Source organism: Aedes albopictus, chromosome 2 (genome assembly GCF_035046485.1).
Source record: "Aedes albopictus strain Foshan chromosome 2, AalbF5, whole genome shotgun sequence".
Classification (NCBI taxonomy): Eukaryota; Metazoa; Arthropoda; class Insecta; order Diptera; family Culicidae; genus Aedes; species Aedes albopictus.
Window position 1 is genome coordinate 485,136,113 of NC_085137.1, and position 26,358 is coordinate 485,162,470.

The window sequence follows — 26,358 nt, forward strand, 5'->3', positions numbered from 1 at the left end:
CTTCCGGGATTCTTTCCGGGGCTCCTTCTAAGTCAACTCGAAACATTTTTTCTGGAGTTTTTTTCAAGAATTTCTGGGGAATGCCCGGAAAAAAATCGTAGAAGAGTCCCGAATGGTATTCCTGTTGAAATCTCGGAAACAATTTCTGACGGAATCCAGAAAATGATACTTTTTGGAATACCGGAAGCAATTCTTGGAGAATTCCTAGAGGAATTCTTGAAGAATTCCTAGAGGAATTCTTGAAGAATTCCTAGAGGAATTCTTGAAGAATTCCTAGAGGAATTCTTGAAGAATTCCTAGAGGAATTCTTGGAGAATTCCTAGAGAAATTCTTGGAGAATTCCTAGAGGAATTCTTGGAGAATTCCTAGAGGAATTCTTGGAGAACTCCTAGAGGAATTCTTGGAGAATTCCTAGAGGAATTCTTGGAGAATTCCTAGAGGAATTCTTGGAGAATTCCTAGAGGAATTCTTGGAGAATTCCTAGAGGAATTCTTGGAGAAATCCTAGAGGAATTCTTGGAGAATTCCTAGAGGAATTCTTGGAGAATTCCTAGAGGAATTCTTGTAGAATTCCTGGAGGAATTCTTGGAGAATTCCTAGAGGAATTCTTGGAGAATTCCTAGAGGAATTCTTGGAGAATTCTTAGAGGAATTCTTGGAGAATTCCTAGAGGAATCATTAGAGAGTTCTTGGAGAATTCCTAGAGGAATTCTTGGAGAATTCCTAGAGGAATTCTTGGAGAATTCCTAGAGGAATTCTTGGAGAATTCCTAGAGGAGTTCTTGGAGAATTCCTAGAGGAATTCTTGGAGAATTCCTGCAGGAATTCTTGGAGAATTCCTAGAGGAATTCTTGGAGAATTCCTAGAGGAATTCTTGGAGAATTCCTAGAGGAATTCTTGGGAAAGAGGAATTCTTGGCAGAATTCCTAGCGGAATTCTTGGCAGAATTCCTAGAGGAATTCTTGGCAGAATTCCTAGAGGAATTCTTGGCAGAATTCCCAGAGGAATGCTTGGCAGAATTCCTAGAGGAATTCTTGGCAGAATTCCTAGAGGAATTCTTGGCAGAATTCATAGAGAAATTCTTGGAGAATTACTAGAGCAATTCTTGGAGTATTCCTAGAGGAATTTTTGGAGAATTTCTAGAGGAATTCTTGGAGAATTCCTACAGGAATTCTTGGAGAATTCCTAGAGGAATTCTTGGAGAATTCCTAGAGGAATTCTTGGAGAATTCCTAGAGGATTTTTTTATAGAATTCCCAGAGGAATTCTTGGAGAATACCCAGAGGAATTCTTCTAGAATTCCTAGAGGAATTTTTGGAGAATTCCTAGAGGAATTCTTGGGAAAATTCCTAGAGGAATTCTTGGCAGAATTCCTAGAGGAATTCTTGGCAGAATTCCTAGAGGAATTCTTGGCAGAATTCCTAGAGGAATTCTTGGCAGAATTCCTAGAGGAATTCTTGGCAGAATTCCTAGAGGAATTCTTGGCAGAATTCCTAGAGGAATTCTTGGCAGAATTCCAAGAGAAATTCTTGGAGAATTACTAGAGGAATTCTTGGAGAATTCCTAGAGGAATTCTTGGAGAATTCTTAGAGGAATTCTTGGAGAATTCCTAGAGGAATTCTTGGAGAATTCTTAGAGGAATTCTTGGAGAATTCCTGGAGGAATTCTTGGAGAATTCCTGGAGGAATTCTTGGAGAATTCCTAGAGGAATGCTTGGAGAATTCCTAGAGGAATTCTTGGAGAATTCCTAGAGGAATTCTTGGAGAATTCCTAGAGGAATTCTTGGAGAATTCCTAGAGGAATTCTTGGAGAATTCCTAGAGGAATTCTTGGAGAATTCCTAGAGGAATTCTTGGAGAATTCCTAGAGGAATTCTTGGAGAATTCCTAGAGGAATTCTTGGAGAATTCCTAGAGGAATTCTTGGAGAATTCCTAGAGGAATTCTTGGAAAATTCCTAGAGGAATTCTTGGAGAATTCCTAGAGGAAATCTTGGAGAATTCCTGGAGGAATTCATGGAAGAATTCTTAATGAATTCCTTGAAAAAATCCTGAAGGAATTCATTGAGAATTTCCTGGAGGAATTCCCGGAGAAATTCCTGGAGGATTTTTTAGAGGAATTCCTGGAGGAACTCTTAGAGGAATTCCTAGTGAAATTTCTGGACGACTGACAGGAGAATTTCGTAGGAGAATTTCGTAGGAGAATTCCTGAAGGAACTCCTGGAGCAAATTCTGAATAAAATTTCATGAGGAATTCCTGTAAAAAAATCTAGAGGAATTCCTGGAGAAATTTCTGAGAAAATGCAGAAATTTCTAGATGATTTCCTGAAGGGATTTCTAGATGAATTCCTAGAGGAATTCTTAGAAAAATTCCTGAAAGAATTTCTAGAGAAATTCCTGGAGGAAATTCCAGAGTAATTTCTTGAGGATTTTTTTGAGGGATTTCCAGAGGAATTCCTGGAGGGATTTCTAGAAGAATTCATGAAGAATTTGTTAGAGGAGTTCCTGGAGAAATTCCAAAAGGAATCCCAGGAAGGAACTTCTGCAACAAACTTTTGGAGGAATCCCAGAATGAACTTCTGGAGGAACTCCTGGAAGGAGCTCCTGGAAGGAACTCCTGGAGGAATCCCGGAAGATATTATGGATTGTATTTCTGAAGTGGCTCCTGGATGGAACTTTTGGATGAATCTCGGAAGGAACTCCTGGGGAAATCTCAAAAGTAACTTCTGGAGAAATCGCGGACGCAACTTCTGGAGGTATCTCGGAAGCAACTCATGGATGAATCTCGGATGGAATTTCTGGGAAAACCTCAGAAGAAACGCCAGGCAGAATCACTGAAGGAATTCCTTAAAAAAAGTCCCAGAAAGAATTCTTCGATAAATCCCGGAAGGGACTCGTGGTAAAATCTCTGATGGAATTTCTGAAAGAATTCCAGAAGAATGTCCTGAAAAAAATTCGGAAGGAACTCCTGGAGAAATTCCAGAAAGAACTCCTGGATGAATCCCGGATGGAACTTCTGGTAGAACCTCAAAAGGAACTTCTGGAGGAATCCCAAACGGAACTCCTAGAGGAATCTCGGAAGCAACTTCTGGAGAAATTCCTAGAGGAATTTTTAGAGGTATTCCTGAAGAATTACTTTTGAAGGAATCCTAGAAGGAACTTCTGGAGGGATCCCTGAAGGAATTTTTGAATGAATTGCGGAACGAGATTCTTGAGAAAACCCAGAAGGAACTCTTGGATGAATCTGGGAAAGAACTTCTGGAGGAAACCCAAAAGATATTTTTGGACAAAACAAGGAGAATTCTTTATGGAATCATTGACGGAAAGGGGGAGCCTCGAAAGAAACTCCTGGAACATGGGTTCCCAAACTCAAGTCCCATGACCCCTTAGTTTGGCATTACCCCTCTTTTCGTAGAACAATCGAAGCGTGCTTGTAATCGGTTGCAAATCGAAGTATGAGAAGCTATGTTTTGAAGGAATGCCTGGAAGGAACTTCTGTAGGAATTATGAAAGACACTTGTGGAGAAATCTTGGAAGAACTTCCTGGAGGAATCCCGGAAGGAACTCGGGGAACAGATCCGGAAGGAATTCCTGGATAAATCTCGGAAGGAACTCCTGGAGGAATCCCAGAAGAGACTTCTGGAAGAATTCCAAAAGGAACTCCTGAAGGAATCCTAGAAGGAACTCCTGGATGAATCTCGGAAGGGATTCCTGGAAGAATCTCGTATGGAACTCCTAGAATTCTACAAATCCTAGAAAGAGCTCCTGGAGGAATCCCTGAAGGAACACCTAGAGGAATCCTAGAAGGAACTCCTAGATAAATCTCAGGAAGAATTCAAGGATGAATTATGAAAGGAACTTCTGGTTGAGTCTCTGCAGGAATTTCTAAAGGAATCTGAAAAGGAACTCCTGAAGGAATTCCAAGATGAATCTCGGAAGGAACTCCTGGAGTAATTCCAGAAGGAACACTTGGAAGATGTATAGAATTTCTAATGAAATATCTGGGGGAGTCCCGAAAAAATTCCTAGTAGAATCCCTGAATGAAACTCCTGGATGAAACTTGGAAGGAATTCCCGGAAAAGGAAGTGCTGATGGAATCTCGGAAGGAACTTGTGGAGGAATCTCGGAAGGAACTCCTGAAGAAATCCCAGAAGAAATTCGTGGTGAAATTCTGGAAGGAAAGAATCTTAGAAAAGGAAGAATCCCGCATATTATCTATGGGCCAGACTCGGAAATATTCAAAGATGAATACCGTAAGTCACTGCTTCAAGAAGGAATTCCTAAACAAATATTGTTTAAAAACGTCTTGGATTCACAAAAAAAAAAGTCTCGCGGAAACTTCTGGAGGAATCCCGTCGAAATTCTGGAGGTAAATCAGAAACAGTTTTAATGGAATACCATAAGGAGGAGTGTCCAAACCAAAACAAAATAGTAAAGATCTACTCTACAGACATCGTCAGCAATTCAAAAAGGTTTTTTATAATTTACAATCAAAGTTTTCAACTATTGTGCCCAGGCGGGTCTCGAACCCTGATCGAGTGATTGTCGATCCCAGCCTGTAGCCCCTATACCAACGGGACTCAGTGAAAGTGAGAGTAGGGTAATTGTTCCCTTCGTTGTGGTAGTACTTAATGTTGCGGTAATGGTCATTGAGCACTTCATCGACTAAAATATTACCAAAAGGTATTTTTAATAGATGTATTGTGCTTAAATTATGAGATTGCACCATTTGTTTGCTGAAGATTTGCCCAAAACCCAATTTAAAACAATATTTTCCTTGATATGTTGGCTGCTGTGTTCCTATTGTTGCGGTAGTGTTCCTAATATTGCGATATCCCATATGATTTTAATGGGATACCGCTACAATAGGAACAAATACTGCAACATTAGGAACACTATGTTCTTTCGGATAAAAACGAATAAAATGCTCATAACAACCTCAAAGTGGCAATATTTCGTTATTTTCCCGTAGATAAAGGATAGATTTTATTATTTTCAACTCAATCCATGTAATAAGTTTGCTGGGGGCGATACAATTGTGGTTTAAACATGAACCCAGTGCTTAACTCCTCCATGATCAGATCAATTACCCTAATTGAAGGCTACGCTTTCGTACTACAGTCGCATTGAAGATGGAAAGCGGAATTTAGATTTGAGGTTCATCATTTTAGATTTGAGGTTCATCAGACTCTCAGTTTTGGGAAAGCCTTGAAATATGCGTTTGGAAGTCGATAACATATTTTGTTATCATTTTGCATTTTTATGTTATTGCGATAGACCAAAATTATCGATAACTAAATTTGTTATCATCTGGTTATCATCCATTGAAAAAAATGATAACAAAAATAACAAAATGATAACACCGATAACACAGTTTATTATCAAAGTGATATCACTTTGTTATCTGCCTTTGCTCGGGTATGCAATCATAGCAAAATGAGTTTTTCTGAGCATCCCAAGTAAAACAACATCCCAATGGCATATTCTGCAATCATAACTTATTTCATTATTGATGAGTTATTTTGTTTTTTTTTTTATTTATTTTTTATTCTGTCAGAGAAGATCTAATTCTTTAAAGATAGAATATTGATAAGTGTTGCTATTGGTTTGTTGGGAATGAGAGCTTAAAAAACAAAAATTATATCTAACTTTGTCACATAAAATAAGTAAATAATAACTCATTTTGTTATAATAAGATCAAACCTCATTTTGTTATAATAAGGACAAGATGGCACAAATTTCCCAAATGGAGGAGAACGTGCCTCTTGAGCCGACCTACTGATGATCAAACCAAGAACAAAACTTATAATACAGTTTTGGTTTCAATCATAAGAACAAAATTTACAATTATGATGATCTTTTCTTAAGTAACTCTTTTTCAACCTACTTCAGTATCAATAACTCGATAATAACTTATTTGGCTGTTCTACATTTCAATATATTTTGTCCTTGATTAGTTCTTATAATGATAAACTCAGTAATTGTTGAGTTATTTTCCGGTACAAAGCCAGTTATTATTTTTGTTATCATTCTTATTCCCAACCATCTAATAACAACAATAACCCAATAATAACAGTGCTTAAATTTACTGGTTATGAATCACGAGGTCGGAAGTTTGATTCCGATCACGGACATTTATTTTCACTCTAATCCATCCTTCACATCAAATTTAGATATAAGTTTGATCTTTTAATATCTAAATGAGATATTATTATGTTCTTCCCCGTACTACATTTTGATATGTTTTTAAACCTTTATCTCTAATAGCTGCAAATTATGATCTTCAGTACTTCACTGAGTAATATCTAATTATGATATTGTTTTGATTTTATCGTCTACTTGGAATTCTGTCAATTAAAGTTTTTTTTCTACGAGCACCTTCACAGACAAATATCGTCTCTGCGAAAAAAATAAGGAAAGGTTTTGAAGGATTATTAGGTCGTATTTTTATTATATTTTATTAAAGACACTTTACCAAATAAGTTGGCATTCGTGTCCAAAATTAGGTCGTATGATTCATTTTAATTATTCTACAATACTTCACATTTTAATTGGAAAGAGTATACTCTCAAGGAAGATGTTCTAATGCCATTAAATCTTATTTTATGATTATTCATCATTTTCCCAACAGCCCGCCACCATTCTAATGCACTTGAACCATTCTACGCGGGACGGGTACGGCATCAAAAACCAGCCAGCCCCAGCGAAGCCCGGGTGCCAATGTGTGTTGATTTTATTTCCCTTGCTGCCGCCGCCGCGCGCGCGGATAATAATCTTTGTCATTTATTATTTTAATACGTACCGCGCCGCGTGTGCCGTTTCATTTGCCGGATCGTTTTGCTTTGGCGTTTCGCGATAACAGCCGAGAGGGAAGCATCATCATCGTCATCGCCCGGTCGCAAGCGGTTGGCCTAGAGACTAGAGACTACCTACTAGTAGAGTGGGTCCTGACGATCGTCGCAACGGTGGGGTGTGTTGATGTTACTGCGGTTGGTTGGCGGACGGGGCGCGAAAAAAGCACATGAAGAGCCAGAAAAATAGCCGGAATTAGTGTTCTGAGAAGAGCAGGCCCCCCCTGAAAGTGATGAGGAAAGCAAAAGAGCAGTGATTATATATTTCAGTGTTGTTTTTCCTGCCGGCTTTTGGTTGCTAGTGTGGTGATGTGGGGTGGTTGCACAGTGCCGGAAATGCTGGGAGGATCGGGGAGCCCGAAAGCAGACCAGTGAATCATGTTTTTCCTAGGTATTAGAAGAAAATTGAATAGGGTTCTCCCGGTATCGTCCCGGTTGTGGTGAACGACGACCGATGAAAGTGTTGTGAAATAAATGATGAAAATTGATTATGGAGAAAAGGTTTCTTAGACGAGTGAAAAGTTTATGTGCATCTTGACAAAATCTTGATAAATTTCTGGAAGATTTTTTTCTAGGAATTACTCCAGGATCTCCTCTACGAATTTCTTCAAGAATTCCTCTGGGAAATCCTCTGGACATTTTCATAGATTTTTTTCAGAAATTTCTCTACGACTGCCTGTAGGAATTTCGCTAGAAATACCTCCATGGATTCCTCTAGAAATGCCCCCATGAATTCTCCATAAATTTCCTTACGATCTTCTCTAGGAATTTCTCAAGAATTTTTTGTAGATTTTCTTAAGTAATTCTTCTAGAAATTTCTGTACGAGTTCCGCTAAGAATATCTGTAGGAATTCTTCCGTGATTTCCTCTAGGAATGGCTTCAATAATATCTCCAGGAATTCATCTCGGAATTCATACAAGAATTTCTTAATGAACTCCTTTGAGATTATTGTCAGAATTTCTGAGGAATTTATCCAGGAGTTTGTCCAGAAATTTCTTCAGGAATTCTTGCAAGGGTTTCTTGGATTTTGATTTTGAGAGATTCATTCATAAATTCTTCAATGGATGCCAATTGAGTTCTTATCAATTTTGAAAGAAGCATTAATGGTGGTGTATTCTATCCGTGCTTCAAATAGGTTACCATTGATAAAGTGAGCGGCAGAAGTTCAAATAAATACGAATCAAAAGTGATTGCGCGAGTTTTTTCGAGCACTGGGAAGCAGAAGAAAATAAATTTCGTTCACCACCCACAACAAACCATCAATCATCCTGGTTGTGCGGGGAAAAAGCTGCCACAGTAGAAGAAGCCAGTGAGTGTGATTTCGAGTTCAATCCGCGTACGTGTGTGGGAATCCACGAAGAACGCGCGATTTGTTCCGTCGTTATCGGCGAATTGAAGGCGAATCGACCAGGGGGAGCTTATCTGGCCCGTCCTCAGTCAGAGAAAGAGTGACGGGGCGCCAGCTGACTAATCGCCTGGCTGCTGATTGACGACGACGACTCTCCGAAGGAAGCGCCCACGTAAATGCACCACCAGCAGCAGCAATGAAGTAAGTACACAACTCTCGATTGCAATGCAATTCATACACATATGTATCGTGGGATTCTTTATTTTGCTCGATTGCAACATTCGTATAGTAGTAACTGAAGCTATGATCGCATGTCATAAAAATCATAGCAATAAACAGCATCAGAGTTCTTACGTACTGAGAGGAGCCACCACTGACGCTGCTGGCTTAGAGCCGTTAATCTTGCGGGTGAGTGGTGGAAAAAAAATGGCAATAAAAAGTAACTTGGGGAATCTATGTCGGCCATAAGACGGTGATAAATGTCAAATGAGGAATAAAATAAAATATACGGTCGATTGTTCGGATGATGAAATATATACTTTTTTTTGTGTAAACAGGGTTTTTTCTGTCGTTAAAGCTAGCATAATCGGTTGTTTTAAAAGCCATAGATTTAACAAGATTTCGTTCGGCTCATAAAATGCAATAGAAAATTAAAAATCAAGTTATAGATTAAATTTGTTTAACAAAATTCTCATATTTCTTTTTTTTTTTTTGCATTTTTGTGAAAGGGACCGTCGTTAAAATAGTCACATCATTTATGGATTTATTAAATTTTTTTTGTATCTTTACAATAAAGATTAAACTAGGAAATTTATGTGCTTTTCTGATAACCTGATGAACGGTAAGCAGAAAAATAGTCTCAGGCCATATCTGAACTGGTAATGTTCCGGAATCGGTTCCGGATGTCTCGCCGGAAGTGGCAAAATATAAAAGTGAGCCAAATCCATGCATGCGACACATCAAATAACGGCTTTTTCTATAACCTGATGAACAGTGAGCAGGCAGATAGCCTTTGATCCAGCAGAGACTACCGGTAGTGTTCCGAAACCGGTTCCGGTTGCCCCACCGGAAGTGGCCAAATATAAAGTTGAACCAAACCCATGCATGCGACACATCAAATCGCGGCTCTTTAGATAACCTGATGAATGGTTGGCAATAAAATGGAATCAGACCATATTTAGGAAAACCAGTAGTATTCCAGAACCGGTTCCGTGTGTCCCGCCGGAAGTGGTCAAATGTAGATGGGAACCAAACCCATGCATGCGACACACCAAATAGCGGCTTTTTCGATAACCTAGTGAACGGTAAGCAGGAAAATAGCTTTAGATCACAGCAGAGCCTACCGGTAGTTTTCTGGAACAGGTTCCGGATGTCCCGCCGGCATATTGGAGCCAAACCCATGCATGCGACACATTAAATCGCGGTTTTTTTTTTATGACCTGATGAACGGTTTGCAAAAACACAGCCTCTGATCGCATTAGAGACTACCTGTAGTGTTCCAGAACCCGTTGTGTATGTCCAAAATGTAAAATGAACGAAATCCATGCATGCACATCAATTTTCGGCTTTTCAGAAAACCTGTTGAACAGTTAGCAAGAAACTAGTCTCAGACCATATTTGAGACAATAGATACAGTCTTGGAACTGGTTCCGGGTATCTCACAGGAAGTGGTAAGAAACAGTGAAAATGCATGTAAAAAATATGTGTAAGAGAACAAAATCTTGACAAAATTGAAGCAAGCTCCTAAAATCACACCTTTTCAAATTTATGAGGTATAAATAAACAATAGAATGAGGGGACTAGAACCACTAGGTGGATTAATCAAGGTTTTTAAAAAAATTCTAATTAAAATACTTGATGAAGGTTCTCCACTATTTTCAGAAATTTTATTTAGCAATTCCTTCAAAGAATTCTATTCCTTCAGAAATTCACTCACTGATTCCCTCAAGAACTTCTTCAGTTTGTTTTTTTTTCTAAAATTTCTGAAGCATTTTCTGTAGAAATTGCTTCTGACGTTTAGGAATTGTAGTAGCAATTATTTTAACAATATCTCGAAAGGCATCCCAAGGAGTTCTTCTGAAAATTCCGTCAGGAAATTCACAAGAGCTCCATTCAGAAATTAACTCAGGGCTTCTTCCAAGAATTCTTCTATTGCTTTTGTCTTATGTTTTTTACAGAAATTTCTGCTGAATGCTTTTTGAGAATCTTTCAGATATTACTTTTTGGCTTCCTTCAAAATTTCCTTAACCCTTATTTGGCATCAGGGTAATTTTTTAACCCAAACCGTACACTACGCCAGCGATCTGTTCCCAACGTGATGCAAAAGGAAGTTTCAGGATGTCTTTTGTAAATCTCCTCACGATTTATTTCCCAAACCTTCTCCGTAAATTCATTTCGAATGTTTTTCAGGATTTTTCCTTCAAATCACTTGCAAATTTCATCCACGAGTTTGTCATGGCATTCTTAAGGCGAAACTGGATGCATTTCCTCATTTTTCTATATTTTCATAATTGACTTTCACACACATTTAGAGAAAGAATGAAGGTATCTCTGAGTTTTTTTTTACTGTTGGAAAATGTTTTTCATTTTTACAAAAACTATTTTTAAACATTAACTTTTTGTTCGGAAAACCAAAAAAAATTTCCACCAGAAAAAAAAATCCATAATAAAAATTGAAAAAGTTTTGTAAAATGTATGAAGCAATGCAAGGTGGAACTCATGAAGGAATCAATTTCGGCAAGTATCTCTGAAGAAACTCCTACTGAAATCACTGAAAATTATTGTTAATAATCTTTCACATGATTTTCTGCATAAATCTCTGAAGATATTCTTGTACCGACTTTTTGAATCCTCTAAGCAGAATACCCTCTTGGAATGAGTGTAATCAGTTTCGTACCTTTTAATTCTGCCCTATGTTGCTTATCCTTTGACAGATACGCGTATTTCGACTACCACTTGTGGATAACTGACACTGAGGAAGATTACAAGTGGTAGTCGAAATACGCGTATCTGTCAAAGGATAAGCAACATAGGGCGGAATTAAAAGGTACGAAACTTATTACACTCATTCTCTGAAGATATTCCTGGAGACAATCTTGCGGGAACTTTAATTGGGATCTCTTAAGCAATTCCTAAAGAAATCTCCGAAAGATTACTATAGTTTTATTACAAAAAACATTATATAGAATTCATTAAGTAATTCCTGAATGAGTTTTGAAAGGGATTCATAAAAATCTTCATTCTAGGAGAAATTTCTGAATTTTTAAGGGAATATCTGAAGAAAGTTTTATTTTTATTAAGAATTCAATTTAGGAACTGTTTATGAAGAAAATCAAGAAGCATTTTTATAAGATTTCTTGAAGAAATCTTTGGTGCAATGTCTGAAGGAACCTATTAAGGAATTTCTGAAGGAATCTCTGGAGTGAGTTCCTGAAAGTATTTCTAAACCGTACTTTGAACAAAATTCCTAATTAATACCCGGAGAATTATCCTAAAGAATCTCTGAAAGCAATTCTGAAGGAAATTTTGGGAACATTTTTGCAGATATTGTGTACATTTGCTTTTCTGGACGGAACGCTGGAAGAATTTCTGAAAGTACCCATTTATGAATTTGTGAGGGAACATATGGCAAATTTCCAAGAAGAACTCTTGGATACATTTCAGTAGGACTCTATAGATGAGTTTCTGAAAGAAACTCTGATGAACTTTATGTAAGAGTTCTTGGCAAATTTTCTTAAAGGAATCCATTTTAATCAAATTTTGGAAGAAATGCATGGGAGAATTTGTAAAGGAGTTCTTTGATATATTTCTGGAAGAAATTCGAGAAATTCTAAGGGATTGGATGAGTTTTTAAAACAATCCCTGGGAGAATTTTCTCAGAGGAATCCCTGGCTGATTTTTTAAAGATTCTCTGGAAGGTCGCAGTAGGAATTCGTTAAGAAATTCATGGATGCTTTAAATAAAACCACTGAGAATTTTCTTGAAGAATCCCTCCATAGAAATCCTTAAGCATTTTTGTAGAAATTCATGTTGAATATTCTGAAGTAATCTATAGAATATTTTCCAAATTAATCATTTGAGAAATGTTGGAGGAATAGCTTGTTGAATTTCCAAAGAAATCCCTGAACAATTCTTATGAATGAATTATTTTTGATCACTCAGTGAGTAACTTGGAGTAACCTCGATGACACCACTGCTTTCGGGGGTTCCACCCGTAGTTCCTTCCGAGATTTCTTCAAAAGTTCCTTCCACGATTTCCTGGTAATAAAGCAAGAATTTCTCCAGAAACTTCTCTTCAGATATCACCAATAATTTATTCTTGTAGTTCTTAATTTCAGTCCAAAAGTTTGCTCAGGATTCTGGAGAACCTCGTGGATTTGTCAGCATTTCATTGGGGAAAGTAAGAAGAAAGAAATCTTTAAAATTCTGTCAAAAGTTAACAGTTAATACCAGAATATGTCCCTTGACGAACTCCCTATAAAAACCTTGTGGGAACTCCAGTGGAATTCCCGGAAGGAACTTTTAAATAAATCCTTTGAGTAAGTAATTCTGGGAAATCTTTTGAAAGAAATCCCGGGATTTTTTTTAAGAGAAACGGCGGGCAGTAATATATTCAAGGCATTACTGAAGTACAGACAGGCTGTATAAATCCCAGGAGAATTTCTAATGCGAATACCGAGAGAAACCCTGGCAAGCATCTCGAGAAGGTCTGTAAGATAAATCGCTGCAGGAACTCTGACAAAAAGAAGGATACTTAGAGGGAAGAGCAAATGGTTACTCCAGGAGGGGATCTAATAGAGGTTCTCGGGAGTATTTGAAATTAGTACAGGAGACATTTCTAGAGGTTTCAAAGAGGTGTCGGAGATTTAATGAGGTATACAAATGTGTTGCAAGAGATTCAAGGACGCTGCATAGGACAATAAAGTAGTTGATTTTTTTTTCACGGGGTGCATCAGGGTGCTTCATGGAGTTGTTTTATTTAATAAGTGATACTTTACACCACAGTGCATTCGTGTCAGATTTCAGGGAGTTTCAAACAAGATTCTGAGGATTTTGGAACCTTTTCAAGGAGTATAATGTTGTTTTAGGGAATTTTAGAGGCGGATTTGAAGTTATCAGTAGGACGTTCCTTATCTTTTAAACATTTGTAACTGTTTAAATGAACGTGTCAAAAAATATTTTGAATCTCAAGGCAGAGTGGTCCGTGAAGGGGCCTGAACTTGTCAAAAATTGTAAGGTGGTGAATAAAAAAAAATAAGTTGAGCATATTGGTCATTTTTTTAGATCCTGAAGAAAATAAGGGAGGGAAGTTTTCAGAGGGTTCCATGGTATTTCATTGACATTTCAGGGGGATTTGAGGTCAGGTAGGTTTGAGGGGGAAATTCACAACATTTCAGAGGCTTTTCAGAATGTTTCAGGGGGTTCTGTGAGGATTTACATTCACCACGTGGAGAGTTGCCTTCACAGCTCGCTCACGACTTTGGTATGCGTGTGCGACCCTAATGTTATTCGGCAAACTTTCATATAAAACTACATTGTTAAATTCATCCATACATTGTTTTGAATGTAACTCTTTGCAAATGAATGGTCCCATCCCCTGTTTTAGGGATATTTCTAGAGATTTTAAATGGATTTAAGAAGGTTTTGGAGGCGCTTATAAGTGTATCTAAGCGTTTCACGAGCGTTAAAGGGGAGTTGTAGGGGTATCAAAAAGATTTCATATGAGGGGTTTCAAAGATGGTTAAAAGGAACCAGAGCATTTCAGGGTTCTGGGGAGTTTTAGGAGCTCCAGGGTAAGGGGCACTAAAAGTTCCATGAAACATCTACTAAAAATCTTGACGAATTCCTTGAGAAGACATCTCTAAACAAATTCCCGAAGAAATTCATGTCGAAATAACTGAAGAAACTTCTATGAAAAATCCTGATAAAATTCCTATCATAATCTCTTGAGATATGCATTTTTAGAGGAATGCTTTGAGAAATCCGTACATTTAATTTCTGGATTTTTTTTTCTAACAAAGTTCCTGGGGGAATCCATGGGCGTATTTAAAAACATAAAATGTGGAGCGGATCTGGTGTGATGGTTAGAACACTTGGCTATTACGCCGAGGACCTGGGATCGAATCCCACTCCCGACAAACTTACAAAAATGTGAGTTCTTCCTTCGGAAGGGAAGTAAAGCGTGGCTCCCGAGATGAACTGGCCTAGGGCTAAAAATCTCGTTAATACAGATCAAAATATTTGGAGAAAAAAGGAAGATTTACCAACAAAATTCTCCAAGGGATTTCTAAAAGACTCCATGCAGAAATTACTAGAGGATTACTTGGAGAAATTTCGAGAGGAATACTAGAGGCAACTCCAAAAAATTTTTTGTTAAAACTTCGATTCCAAAAACCTCATTTTAGGTCAGCTGATACTTACAATATTTCTCCAGTACATCAATACTTCACGCATTTTGATTATTTTTACAAAGTAAACGACTTTTCAGACCAATGTTTCGTCATCACTTCATTGGATTTGAGATATTTAAGCTACAATCAAGCAGTTTGTTTTGAAAATACACGGTGTTCGTTATGCCCCACCTACCCCTTCTGACCGTTTCCTATCGCTTTCTCGAACGAGGGTATTTTAACCAATTGTGAGTCCCTTAAACCTGAAATCCACTCTTCATTTGTCTTCCCATGTAAAATCGGTAGCTCCCTTAGCTTCAATAAATAGTAACTGAAGTGTTTCCAATAACCTAAAATTTGAGGAAGTTAGCCATTTCACGCTCTTTATCTAAAGTTCTACGTTGAACTACTGTCTCAGAGCATGGGCTATTGATTCTCTGTGGAAGGTCGCCTATTAAAACAGATTTCAACTAGAAATACAGGAATAATACCAGGGGTCCTTCATTGTCCCAGCTCCCCTAGATTCACGAGTGACGAGTGAAACAGCGCTGAGCGTTTTGACATAAATTGAGTCACAATGATCCTCCAGCAAGCACCCAGCCAGCCATTCAGCCAGCCATCCAGCGAGATACAGTCAGTCAGTGTCAAGTGAGTAATCAAGGGCTATCCTCACCCTTTCACAGGAGATCGATCATTTGAATGCAATCATCATACGTGTGGCGATGGCGATGACGACGAAACTGCTGTTCGCACTTTAGATTAACACCGCACTGCAGTGGCGCTCGGATGACGGAATGCTCTATGAGTAAGAGTCAAGCTAGTGGTGCTATTAAATATGCAAATTCTGTGCTACATGAGGTGGAAAAATCGGAATGCAACAGCAGCAATCCATCCAATTTGTCATCCGACCTAGAAGCACAGGAATATAATGAATCAGAGTGCTATTTTCGAACAAATGCACTCAAGGATAAGGCATCTGTGCTGTGAGTGCCCGGGCTCCAGCTGTTGGCCCGAGCGACAGTCAACTTCGAGGCTTCTAGTTCAACTTTCGGTTTCCCGGAACATTGTGAAGCAACTTTCCTCACCCTCCAGCTCTGGAAGACGACGATTTATTGGGAAAGTCATAAAATTGATTTATTCCACGGCACTTAGCAGCTCCAAGGACCGGCGGCGAACGAATTAGCCATCAATAATTAAAAGCGGAAAAACAGTCCCCCTCTATGTCGAATGCCCCTGCACAGCCAGCAGTACTAGGTAGGAGGGGTCCCGGACTGCCATTTAATGCCACTTTGCTCCGCTTCATGCGGATTAAGCACCAGCAGCAGTAGCAACCTTCTTGACTTTGGGTTGACGTTGGGGAAGCCTACCGCATCAGCATTTGGTTCAGTAGTTATCAACTTGTCGACTTCTGACTAGATCGTCAAGCCCGTATTTTAAAAATGAAGATTTTAGAAAGTATCACTCTGCAGAGCTGCCAAAATATTCCATAACAAAAGTCTTCTCATCATCATCGGTTGGAAACCACTGTTTAAGCTCGATTGGCAGCAGTCGCCCCCAACGGAAAAGGACCAACCACTCGAGTTTGGCTCCCGCTGGATCCCGTCGTCGTCCGCCACCAGCTGCGCAGGACGACCACCCAACGAAACTTTCCAGGTCATTAGCCATATTTCTTAACAATGACGATACACCACTCCGGGGACATGACAATAAAACGCCACTGACGACCAAAACGATGACGACGACGACGAAGACGGCAGCTACGAAAACAACTACGCGCCAAGTGCTCGGTCATCAGGATTCCGGAAAGGCTTCGCTGTCCGGAAAAAATGGTTATGTCTTCCGATTTGGGGGGCGCCACTAGGTGGCGTGCGTTATGATAATAGTGGGCCGCTCAGCAGCACCTACTAAATATTCCACCCTCCGTTCATTGCATCGGGGACGCGTTGATGTCGGAGAAGTGCTAGGTACGTGGATGTTGTGCTTGGCGATTTGCCGATTGACCGGAGCGTAAGCTTCTTAATATGGAACACGTGGCTGGGCTGGACACGCTGGCGCTGGCTGCCCCGTTTGCCGACTTCGTAGGTATCAAGTGGAAGGGCGAACGAACGATGTTTGTTTACAATCATTTCGCCACTATGGAGACACAATTTACGTCCGCTCATTCGGAGGGATTTAGTGGGGCTTAGGTGGAAAGTTAGATGGTCCATGAGCGGTTTACATTGGTCCTCTTGTGTATTAATAGTAGTTTACGCAACAAGGTGCAGAATGAAGATTTTTACAGCACGAGTCGTACATTTATCCAACGAGGCATGCCGATTTGGATAATTACGACGAGTGTTGTAAAAATCGAGTTCTGCACCGAGTTGGGTACAACGTTTTTTGCAATTTCATTAATTACCGCTTGAGGTTAGTTTTAACAAAACTTTTTCATCAAACTGCATACTGATGTTCATAGCCTTGCTTAAGAAAATCTGATCATAGCAGGTTATACTGTGTATTTGTCACAACGTTTCAAAACTGCGTCCAGAAAGCATCAGGAAGTTGATCAAAACTGAAAACAGTGCTGTAATGGTTCATTACACAGCGCAACATTTTTTTGTCTCAAGGGCAAACTTATGTGTCTCTGACAGATTTTGGGCCGCTGAATCCGAATCCGGGCTCAGATTTGCTTCAGCACGTCACAATTTTGCGCTATACCTCAATTTATAGGGAAAAATATGCGATTTTGGGCTTTTTTGACTGCATACCATTAAGCATGGAAATATATTTTTTAAGCAATCAAAGGATAAATTGGTCAATTAACATCTAAATTAATGACTCCTGCAAAATATTTCGTTTTACTACATCAAATTTGATAGATTTAAGCATTTTATGGCAGTATGTAAACTTGCATGCAACTTTTGGAGGGTGACTTGTATGGGAAATATCGTACCTAACATAAATCGCTTAAAACTATAAAATTCGATTTAGTAAAACGAAATATTTTGCATGAGTCGTTAATTTAGATGTTAATTGACCAATTTATCCTTTGATTGGTTAAAAAAAATATTTCCACGCTTATTGGCTTGCAGTCAAAAAAGCCCAAAATCGCTCATTTTGCCCTATAAATTGAGGTATAGCTCAAAATTGTGACGTGCTGGAGCAAATCAAAGCCCGGATTCGAATTCAGTGGCCCAAAATCTGTCAGAGACACATAAGTTTGCTCTTGAGACAGACCAAAAGTTAATTTTTGTTACGCTGTGTTACGCAACGCAAATCAGTGCTGTAATGAACCATTACAGCACTGTTTATTTGGTGTGGGAAATTAGGCCTTTTCCTGTCAGAATTGCATGAGATAAAACAGCCTATTACGATGAGAAATTGCAAAAAATGTTATAATTGTCATTATTATTTGCCGTGACACTCAATGCTCATTGATTACAAATCAGTCCATTCCTGAATCAGTTTTTAATATGGAAGCTATGAGAAGTCCTACTGGAAACTATTCAATTAATAAATTTTTATCAATATTTGCTACATGATTCTACAAAAGTGATGATAAGATTCCCCCTTCGAGTTGTGTAATGAGGTATCAAAATATTCCCTCACCCTCGCGAGTTACGATCTATCACACCACGATATTATCCGGATAAAGCAGCATGTGATGTTTTCCTTGCAGTCACTCTCACTCCGGTTGTTTTGCGTGATAAAAGTATGCTCTCTCCAACAAAAACTTGCAAACGAAAAAATGCTTACTCACAGTATGCACCAATCCACGTTGACGTCTGAACAGTGCCGTGTTATCTAGATACCCATGGAAACAAGTACATTTTATGTTAGCACAGTAACATTAAACGTGACTAGACGTAGACATTTTTTCTAGAAATTCCTAGCATTGAAAATGTCTTTCATGTCTACGTGTTCTGACAGAATAGTCTTTGAAACCATTCCCTGCAAGTTTATCAGGAAATTCTATGGATATTCCAAGGACAGTGAATCAAAATTCAACCATCGCGCAACAATAATGACAACCCGCGTAGAGCTTAATGGCAAAAGAATGGCAAATTTTACCTTTAAAACAGAATGTTTGAATGGCAAAATGTGTTATTTGTTTGTTTAAAATACGTGTTAAAATAACAAAAATAATAACAAAATTTTGGTAGCAGAAAAACATAAAAATAATTTATTTTGCCATTGTAATAACAAAGTAATGGTAAAGCATGCGGATTAAATTGAAGAACAAAATAAGTTATTATTGAGATATTGATAACAACATAAGATCCAAATTAACTGTTATCGGTGAATAACAAAATATGACATTCTTGAGTTATTGATAACAGAATTAGAACAAATTCAGCTATTTATGTGGCGATCAAAATAGTTGTTCAAATTCAATTAAAAAAAAAAAAGACACTACACCGTCTTCAGCCACAGGCTGCACAGACTGAACATTACATACACGAGACAACGGACAACACACTGAACACCCAGTGGCCCAATGGAGAATTTTCCGTTCGACGAAAGGTTTTCCCCGACTGGAGCGGGAATCGAACCCGCACTCCGAGGCTTACGAAACGCCTAGACGACTGACGCCGCTAACCGCACGGCCACGAAGCCCAATGGTAGATTCAGTTATTATTTCAAAGTTGCAGAAGAAAAAAAAATGAGCTATTTCTTTTTTTCCTTCAATAAAATTTAAGTTCATCAATCAATGTAAAAACAGTTTTATTTTGTGGAAATTAAAAACTCAAAACGAAACGAACTTAAAAATCAAATTCACTTTGATGAACGTAGCCACCGTTATGCTTGAAATATACAATATAATAGGTAATGGTATATTAACCCTCGAGCGATCGCGCTGTTGTATTTTGTACAACACGTTGAAAAAATTTCGCTTTTTGTACTCAGCATTAGCGCGGTGCTGACGCAGGTAGTCAACCGCGCGAGTTACGGAAGGTTAAGAGTAAACTATGTTATGGTGCCTAATGTTTATAAATAATTTCGCACAATATCAAAATAATGGCAAATTTAGCTAGGAATGTAAATTATGTTATTGTTTTGATATTTTATACAAATCATTATAAAAGGTGCTAAATTGCAAGCTTTACCATGATAGTAATTTTTGTTATTGATGTGTTATTTAGCATTATTCATGAATAACATATCAATGACAAGATTTGCTATGATTGTATATTTTGCTATTGATTAGCCATTTTAACCCTTCCGTTACCAACCCCCCCTAACGAGAGTGCGAAAAAATACTTTTTTCATTATAACTTTTTTGTTTTTCAATATTTTTCGACCAAATTTTGACACAATAAGCGGATATCCTTCTAATTTGAGGATTTGCTAGGGATTGTTGGAATGGCCACCTGGTTCCGGAGTTATTCCGGAATCAAAATGGGTCATTCGATTTGGCCATTTTGGAAAAAATAAATTTTCGATATGAGAGCCGTTCAGTTTTCAGACCTAAGTGTACTAGAATGATAGAAAAAATTGTCTAGAAGTCCATCCCGGTCACTACGTGCCTTGGAAACCGTTTTACGGATGTTCCGGGGAACCGGTTCCGGGGTCAATTTTTGAATATGATTCAATACCATCATGCGACACCTCAAACTTCGTGGTTTTACAAGATGCATCATTCTGTGCTGTTTTGGCGTTGTCTGAAATACTGGTGGCCATTTTGGAACCGGTATTTTGGATTTCCCGGGAATCGGTTCCGGTGGCTCTGGGATCCAATTTTCGAAAGTAAACAAACAGCATCATGCGACATATCAAACTTCATGATTTTGAAAATTATGGCATTTTATCGTAATGATTGGCCACTTAGGATACATTTGGCCATTATGGAATCGGTATACAGATTTGCCGGAACCCAGTTCCGGGGCCAAGTTTTGAAAATGGTTCAATACCGGCATGCGGTATCTCAAACATCATGATTTTCAAAATACATCATTCTGGACTAATATTGCGTTAACTGAAATACTGTTGGCCATTTTGGAACCGGTATTCCGGATTTCCCGGGAATCGGTTCCGGTGGTTCCGGGGTCCAATTTTCGAAAATAAACAAACACCATCACGCGGCATATCAAACATCATGATTTTGAAAATTATGGCATTTTATCATAATGATTGGCCACTTAGGATACATTTGGCCATTATGGAATCGGTATACAGATTTTCCGGAACCCAGTTCCGGGGCCAAGTTTTGAAAATGGTTCAATACCGTCATTCCGCATCTCAAACATCGTTATTTTCAAAATACATCATTCTGAACTAATACTGAAATGCTGTTGGCTATGAATTCCGTAAATTCCTCCGAAAGTTCCTCCAAGAATTTCTCCAGGAAGTTCCTCCTGAAGTTTTTATGAGTTTATGAGTTTTTATGAGAATTCCTCCGAGACTTTCTGCGGGAAATTTTCCAAGGATTCCTCCACGAATTCTCCCTGGAATTTCCTCAAAATATTCCGCCAGAAGTTCTTTCGAAAATTGCTCCTATAGTTCCATGAGAAATTTCTTCAGGAATTCTCCCAGTAAGTTCCTCTAGGAGTGCCACCGAGTATTCCTCAGGGAGTTCCTCCAAAACTTCCTCCAGGAATTCTTCCAGGAGTTCCTCTAGGAATTCCTCTACAAGTTCCTCAAGGAATTTTCCCAAAGTTCCTCCTATCGAAAGTTCCTCCGAAAATTCCTCTAAGTTTTCCTCCAAGAGTTCTTACGGAAATTTCTCCGGAAGTTCCTTCAAAAAATATTCCGGAAATTATTCCCACATTTTCTCGAGGAGTTCCTTCGAAAATTCCTCCGAGAATTCCTCCAGGAATTCTCCCTGGAAATTCTTGCGGGAGTTTCTCCTGGAATTGCCTCAAGAACTCCTCAAGAGAAGTTCTTCAAGGTGTACTCCCAAGAATTCTTCCAGGGAGTTCCACCAATAGTTACCGGGAGGAACACCTGGAAGAACACTAGGAGGAACTTCCAGATGAATTCCTGGAGGAACTTCCAGATGAATTCCTGGAGGAACTTCCAGAGGAATTCCTGGAGGAACTTCCAGAGGAATTCCTGGAGGAACTTCCAGAGGAATTCCTGAAGGAACTTCCTGCGTAATTCCTGGAGGAACTTCCTGCGTAATTCCTGGAGGAACTTCCTGCGGAATTCCTGGAGGAAGTTCCTGCGGAATTCCTGGAGGAAGTTCCTGCGGAATTCCTGGAGGAAGTTCCTGCGGAATTCCTGGAGGAAGTTCCTGCGGAATTCCTGGAGGAAGTTCCTGCGGAATTCCTGGAGGAAGTTCCTGCGGAATTCCTGGAGGAAGTTCCTGCGGAATTCCTGGAGGAAGTTCCTGCGGAATTCCTGGAGGAAGTTCCTGCAGAATTCCTGGAGGAAGTTCCTGCGGAATTCCTGAAGGAAGTTCCTGCGGAATTCCTGAAGGAAGTTCCTGCGGAATTCCTGAAGGAAGTTCCTGCGGAATTCCTGAAGGAAGTTCCTGCGGAATTCCTGAAGGAAGTTCCTGCGGAATTCCTGAAGGAAGTTCCTGCGGAATTCCTGAAGGAAGTTCCTGCGGAATTCCTGAAGGAAGTTCCTGCGGAATTCCTGAAGGAAGTTCCTGCGGAATTCCTGGAGGAAGTTCCTGCGGAATTCCTGGAGGAAGTTCCTGCGGAATTCCTGGAGGAAGTTCCTGCGGAATTCCTGGAGGAAGTTCTTGCGGAGTTCCTGGAGGAAGTTCCTGCGGAATTCCTGGAGGAAGTTCCTGCGGAATTCCTGGAGGAAGTTCCTGCGGAATTCCTGGAGGAAGTTCCTGCGGAATTCCTGGAGGAAGTTCCTGCGGAATTCCTGGAGGAAGTTCCTGCGGAATTCCTGGAGGAAGTTCCTGCGGAATTCCTGGAGGAAGTTCCTGCGGAATTCCTGGAGGAAGTTCCTGCGGAATTCCTGGAGGAAGTTCCTGCGGAATTCCTGGAGGAAGTTCCTGCGGAATTCCTGGAGGAAGTTCCTGCGGAATTCCTGGAGGAAGTTTCTGCGGAATTCCTGGAGGAAGTTCCTGCGGAATTCCTGGAGGAAGTTCCTGCGGAATTCCTGGAGGAAGTTCCTGCGGAATTCCTGGAGGAAGTTCCTGCGGAATTCCTGGAGGAAGTTCCAGAGGAATTCCTGGAGGAAGTTCCAGAGGAATTCCTGGAGGAAGTTCCAGAGAAATTCCTGGAGGAAGTTCCTGCGGAATTCCTGGAGGAAGTTCCTGCGGAATTCCTGGAGGAAGTTCCTGCGGAATTCCTGGAGGAAGTTCCTGCGGAATTCCTGGAGGAAGTTCCTGCGAAATTCCTGGAGGAATTTCCTGCGGAATTCCTGGAGGAATTTCCTGCGGAATTCCTGGAGAAAGTTCCTGCGGAATTCCTGGAGGAAGTTCCAGAGGAATTCCTGGAGGAACTTCCAGAGGAATTCCTGGAGGAACTTCCAGAGGAATTCCTGGAGGAACTTCCAGAGGAATTCCTGGAGGAACTTCCAGAGGAATTCCTGGAGGAACTTCCAGAGGAATTCCTGGAGGAACTTCCAGAGGAATTCCTGGAGGAACTTCCAGAAGAAACCCTGGAGGAATTTCCGGAGGAATCCCTGGAAGAATTTCCGGAGGAATTCCTGGAGGAATTTCCGGAGGAATTCCTGGAGGAGTTTCCGGAGGAATTCCTGGAGGAATTTCCGGAGGAATTCCTGGAGGAATTTTCGGAGGAATTCCTGGAGAAATTTCCGGAGGAATTCCTGGAGGAGTTTCCAGAGGAATTCCTGGAGGAGTTTCCGGAGGAATTTCCGGAGGAATTCCTGGAGGCATTTCCGGAGGAATTCCTGGAGGCATTTCCGGAGGAATTCCTGGAGGCATTTCCGGAGGAATTCCTGGAGGAATTTCCGGAGGAATTCTTGGAGGAATTTCCGGAGGAATTCCTGGAGGAATTTCCGGAGGATTTCCTGGAGGAATTTCCGGAGGAATTCCTGGAGGAATTTCCGGAGGAATTCCTGGAGGAATTTCCGGAGGAATTCCTGGAGGAATTTCCGGAGGAATTCCTGGAGGAATTTCCGGAGGAATTCCTGGAGGAATTTCCGGAGGAATTCCTGGAGGAATTTCCGGAGGAATTCCTGGAGGAATTTCCGGAGGAATTCCTCCAGGGTTTCTTCTGGAAGTTCCTCCAGGAATTCCTCAGGAAGTTCCTCCAGGAATTCATCTGGAAGTTCCTCCAGGTGTTCCTCCCGGTAACTATTGGTGGAACTCGCTGGAAGAATTCTTGGGGGTACACCTTGAAGAACTTCTGGAGGAGCTCTTGAGGCAATTCCAGGAGAAACTCCCGCAAGAATTTCCAGGGCAGAATTCCTGGAGGAATTCTCGGAGGAATTTTCGAAGGAACTCCTGGAGAAAATATTGGAATAATTTCCGGAATATTTTTTGAAGGAACTTCCGGAGAAATTTCCGTAAGAACTCCTGGAGGAAAACTTAGAGGAATTTCCGGAGGAACTTTGGGAAAATTCCTTGAGGAACTTCTAGAGGAATTCCTAGAGGAACTTCTAGAGGAATTCCTGGAGGAACTCCTGGAAGCCTGGAAGGATTCCTGGAGGAACTCCCTGAGGAATACTCGGTGGTACTCCCAGAGGAACTTACTGGGAGAATTCCTGAAGAAATTTCTCAAGAAACTATAGGAGCAATTTTTGAAAGAACTCCTGGCGGAATATTTTGAGGAAATTCCTGGGAGAATTCGTGGAGGAATCCTTGGAAAATTTCCCGCAGAAAGTCTCAGAGGAATTCTCATAAAAACTCATAAACTCATAAAAACTTCAGGAGGAACTTCCTGGAGAAATTCTTGGAGGAACTTTCGGAGGAATTTACGGAATTCATAGCCAACAGCATTTCAGTATTAGCCCAGAATGATGTATTTTGAAAATCACGATGTTTGAGATGCCGCATGCCGGTATTGAATCATTTTCAAAACTTGGCCCCGGAACTGGATTCCAGAAAATCTGTATACCGATTCCATAATGGCCAAATGTATCCTTAGTGGCCAATCATTATGATAAAATGCCATAATTTTCAAAACCATGAAGTTTGATATGTCGCATGATGGTGTTTGTTTATTTTCGAAAATTGGACCCCGAGGCACCGGAACCGATTTCCGGGAAATCCGAAATACCGGTTCCAAAATGGCCACCAGTATTTCAGACAACGCCAAAACAGCACAGAATGATGCATCTTGTAAAACCACGAAGTTTGAGGTGTCGCATGATGGTATTGAATCATATTCAAAAACTGACCCCGGAACCGGTTCCCCGGAACATCCGTAAAACGGGTTCCAAGGCACGTAGTGACCGGGATGGACTTCTAGACAAATTTTTCTATCATTCTAGTGCACTTAGGTCTGAAAACTGAACGGCTCTCATATCGAAAATTTACTTTTTTCCAAAATGGCCAAATCGAATGACCCATTTTGATTCCGGAATAACTCCGGAACCAGGTGGCCATTCCAACAATCCCTAGCAAATCCTCAAATTAGAAGGATATCCGCTTATTGTGTCAAAATTTGGTCGAAAAATATTGAAAAACAAAAAAGTTATAACGAAAAGAGTATTTTTTCGCACTCTCGTTAGGGGGGGTTGGTAACGGAAGGGTTAAGTTTTTCATAATAACAGAAGAATGGCAAAACGAGATATGATGGCAAAACCAGTTATTATTTTGTCCTTTGTTAGCCATTAGCCTCTACCCGGGAATGTCGCAACCTGAATTTGTTGCGACATTCTATCCAATGCGACATAGGTTTGTCCCAACTTGAACAGAATAGGACAAAGATCGAGCACCAAGAGTTAAGAGATTTTTAAGGCTTACATTGTGATTTTCAAGCGGTAACTTTGAGTCGGTAAACACTGCAACGCTGCTGAAGATGTATCATCAAAACGTTTCGATTTTGGGTTGGTAATAATTGATTTTTCACGAGTTGAAAAGTACGTAACAAATTCAGCTTCCGTTTTATCTGCAACAAAAATTTTCGAGATCATGTCATTATCTGTTACCAGTTGGGATAAAGAGTAATTGCCGCGTCTTCTTTGTTGCTTGTTTTGTGCCTCTTTTGTCTGACAATTCTCTTCACTGTCCAAGGAACGTCTCAGTAAAATTCATAAAACATATGGTTGGAAATTTGGGTTCTCTCAGCACCGAATGAAAGCTATGACATCTTATTAAGTTTTATTTCGATTTGGTCATTTGGTTAGATATCTTTCGAATGGATACAAATGGTACCATTGACAAATAGCACAATGACTTGTTCTTTCACACTTCTGCATTACAAGTTTAACGAAAATTCAACGATTTTGCCAAAAAAGTGGGTGTTTATTTTGCTCTGGCTGTTCATTCCGGAATTCTCCTATTTATATAAGAGCTTACTTACCTTACCGATCAGGCTAAGGCAGGGGTGGCCTCTGCTGTACATAGTAGCCGTCTCCATTCCACTCGGTCCATGGCTGTTTGTCTCCAGTTCCGCACTCTGCGTAGGGTCCGCAGATCGTCCTCCACTTGGTCGATCCACCTAGCTCGCTGCGCTCCACGTCTTCTTGTACTGGTCGGATGACTCTCGAGAACCATTTTAGTCGGGTTGCTATCCGACATCCTGATGACGTGACCCGCCCACCGTAGCCTCCCGATTTTCGCGGTATGGACGATGGTTGGTTCCCTCAGCAGCTGATGCAGCTCGTGGTTCATTCGCCTTCTCCAAGTCCCGTCTTCCATCTGCACTCCGCCGTAGATGGTACGCAACACCTTCCGTTCGAAAACTCCAAGGGTGCGTTGATCT

General features: G+C 40.1%; 1 protein-coding gene across 11 annotated transcripts in view; it reads left to right on the forward strand.

Moving 5' to 3' along the window:
* The window catches only part of LOC109424340 (collagen alpha-1(XVIII) chain), a 1,002,865-nt gene that overhangs the window by 38,164 nt on the left and 938,343 nt on the right, over positions 1 to 26,358 (forward strand). For all 11 annotated transcript variants that reach the window (XM_062854154.1, XM_062854161.1, XM_062854156.1 and 8 more), the window contains exon 2: positions 7,980 to 8,393. In XM_062854154.1, coding sequence (XP_062710138.1) covers positions 8,389 to 8,393 — 5 coding nt within the window. In that variant the 5' untranslated portion in view covers positions 7,980 to 8,388. The remainder of the gene's footprint in view (positions 1 to 7,979; positions 8,394 to 26,358) is intronic.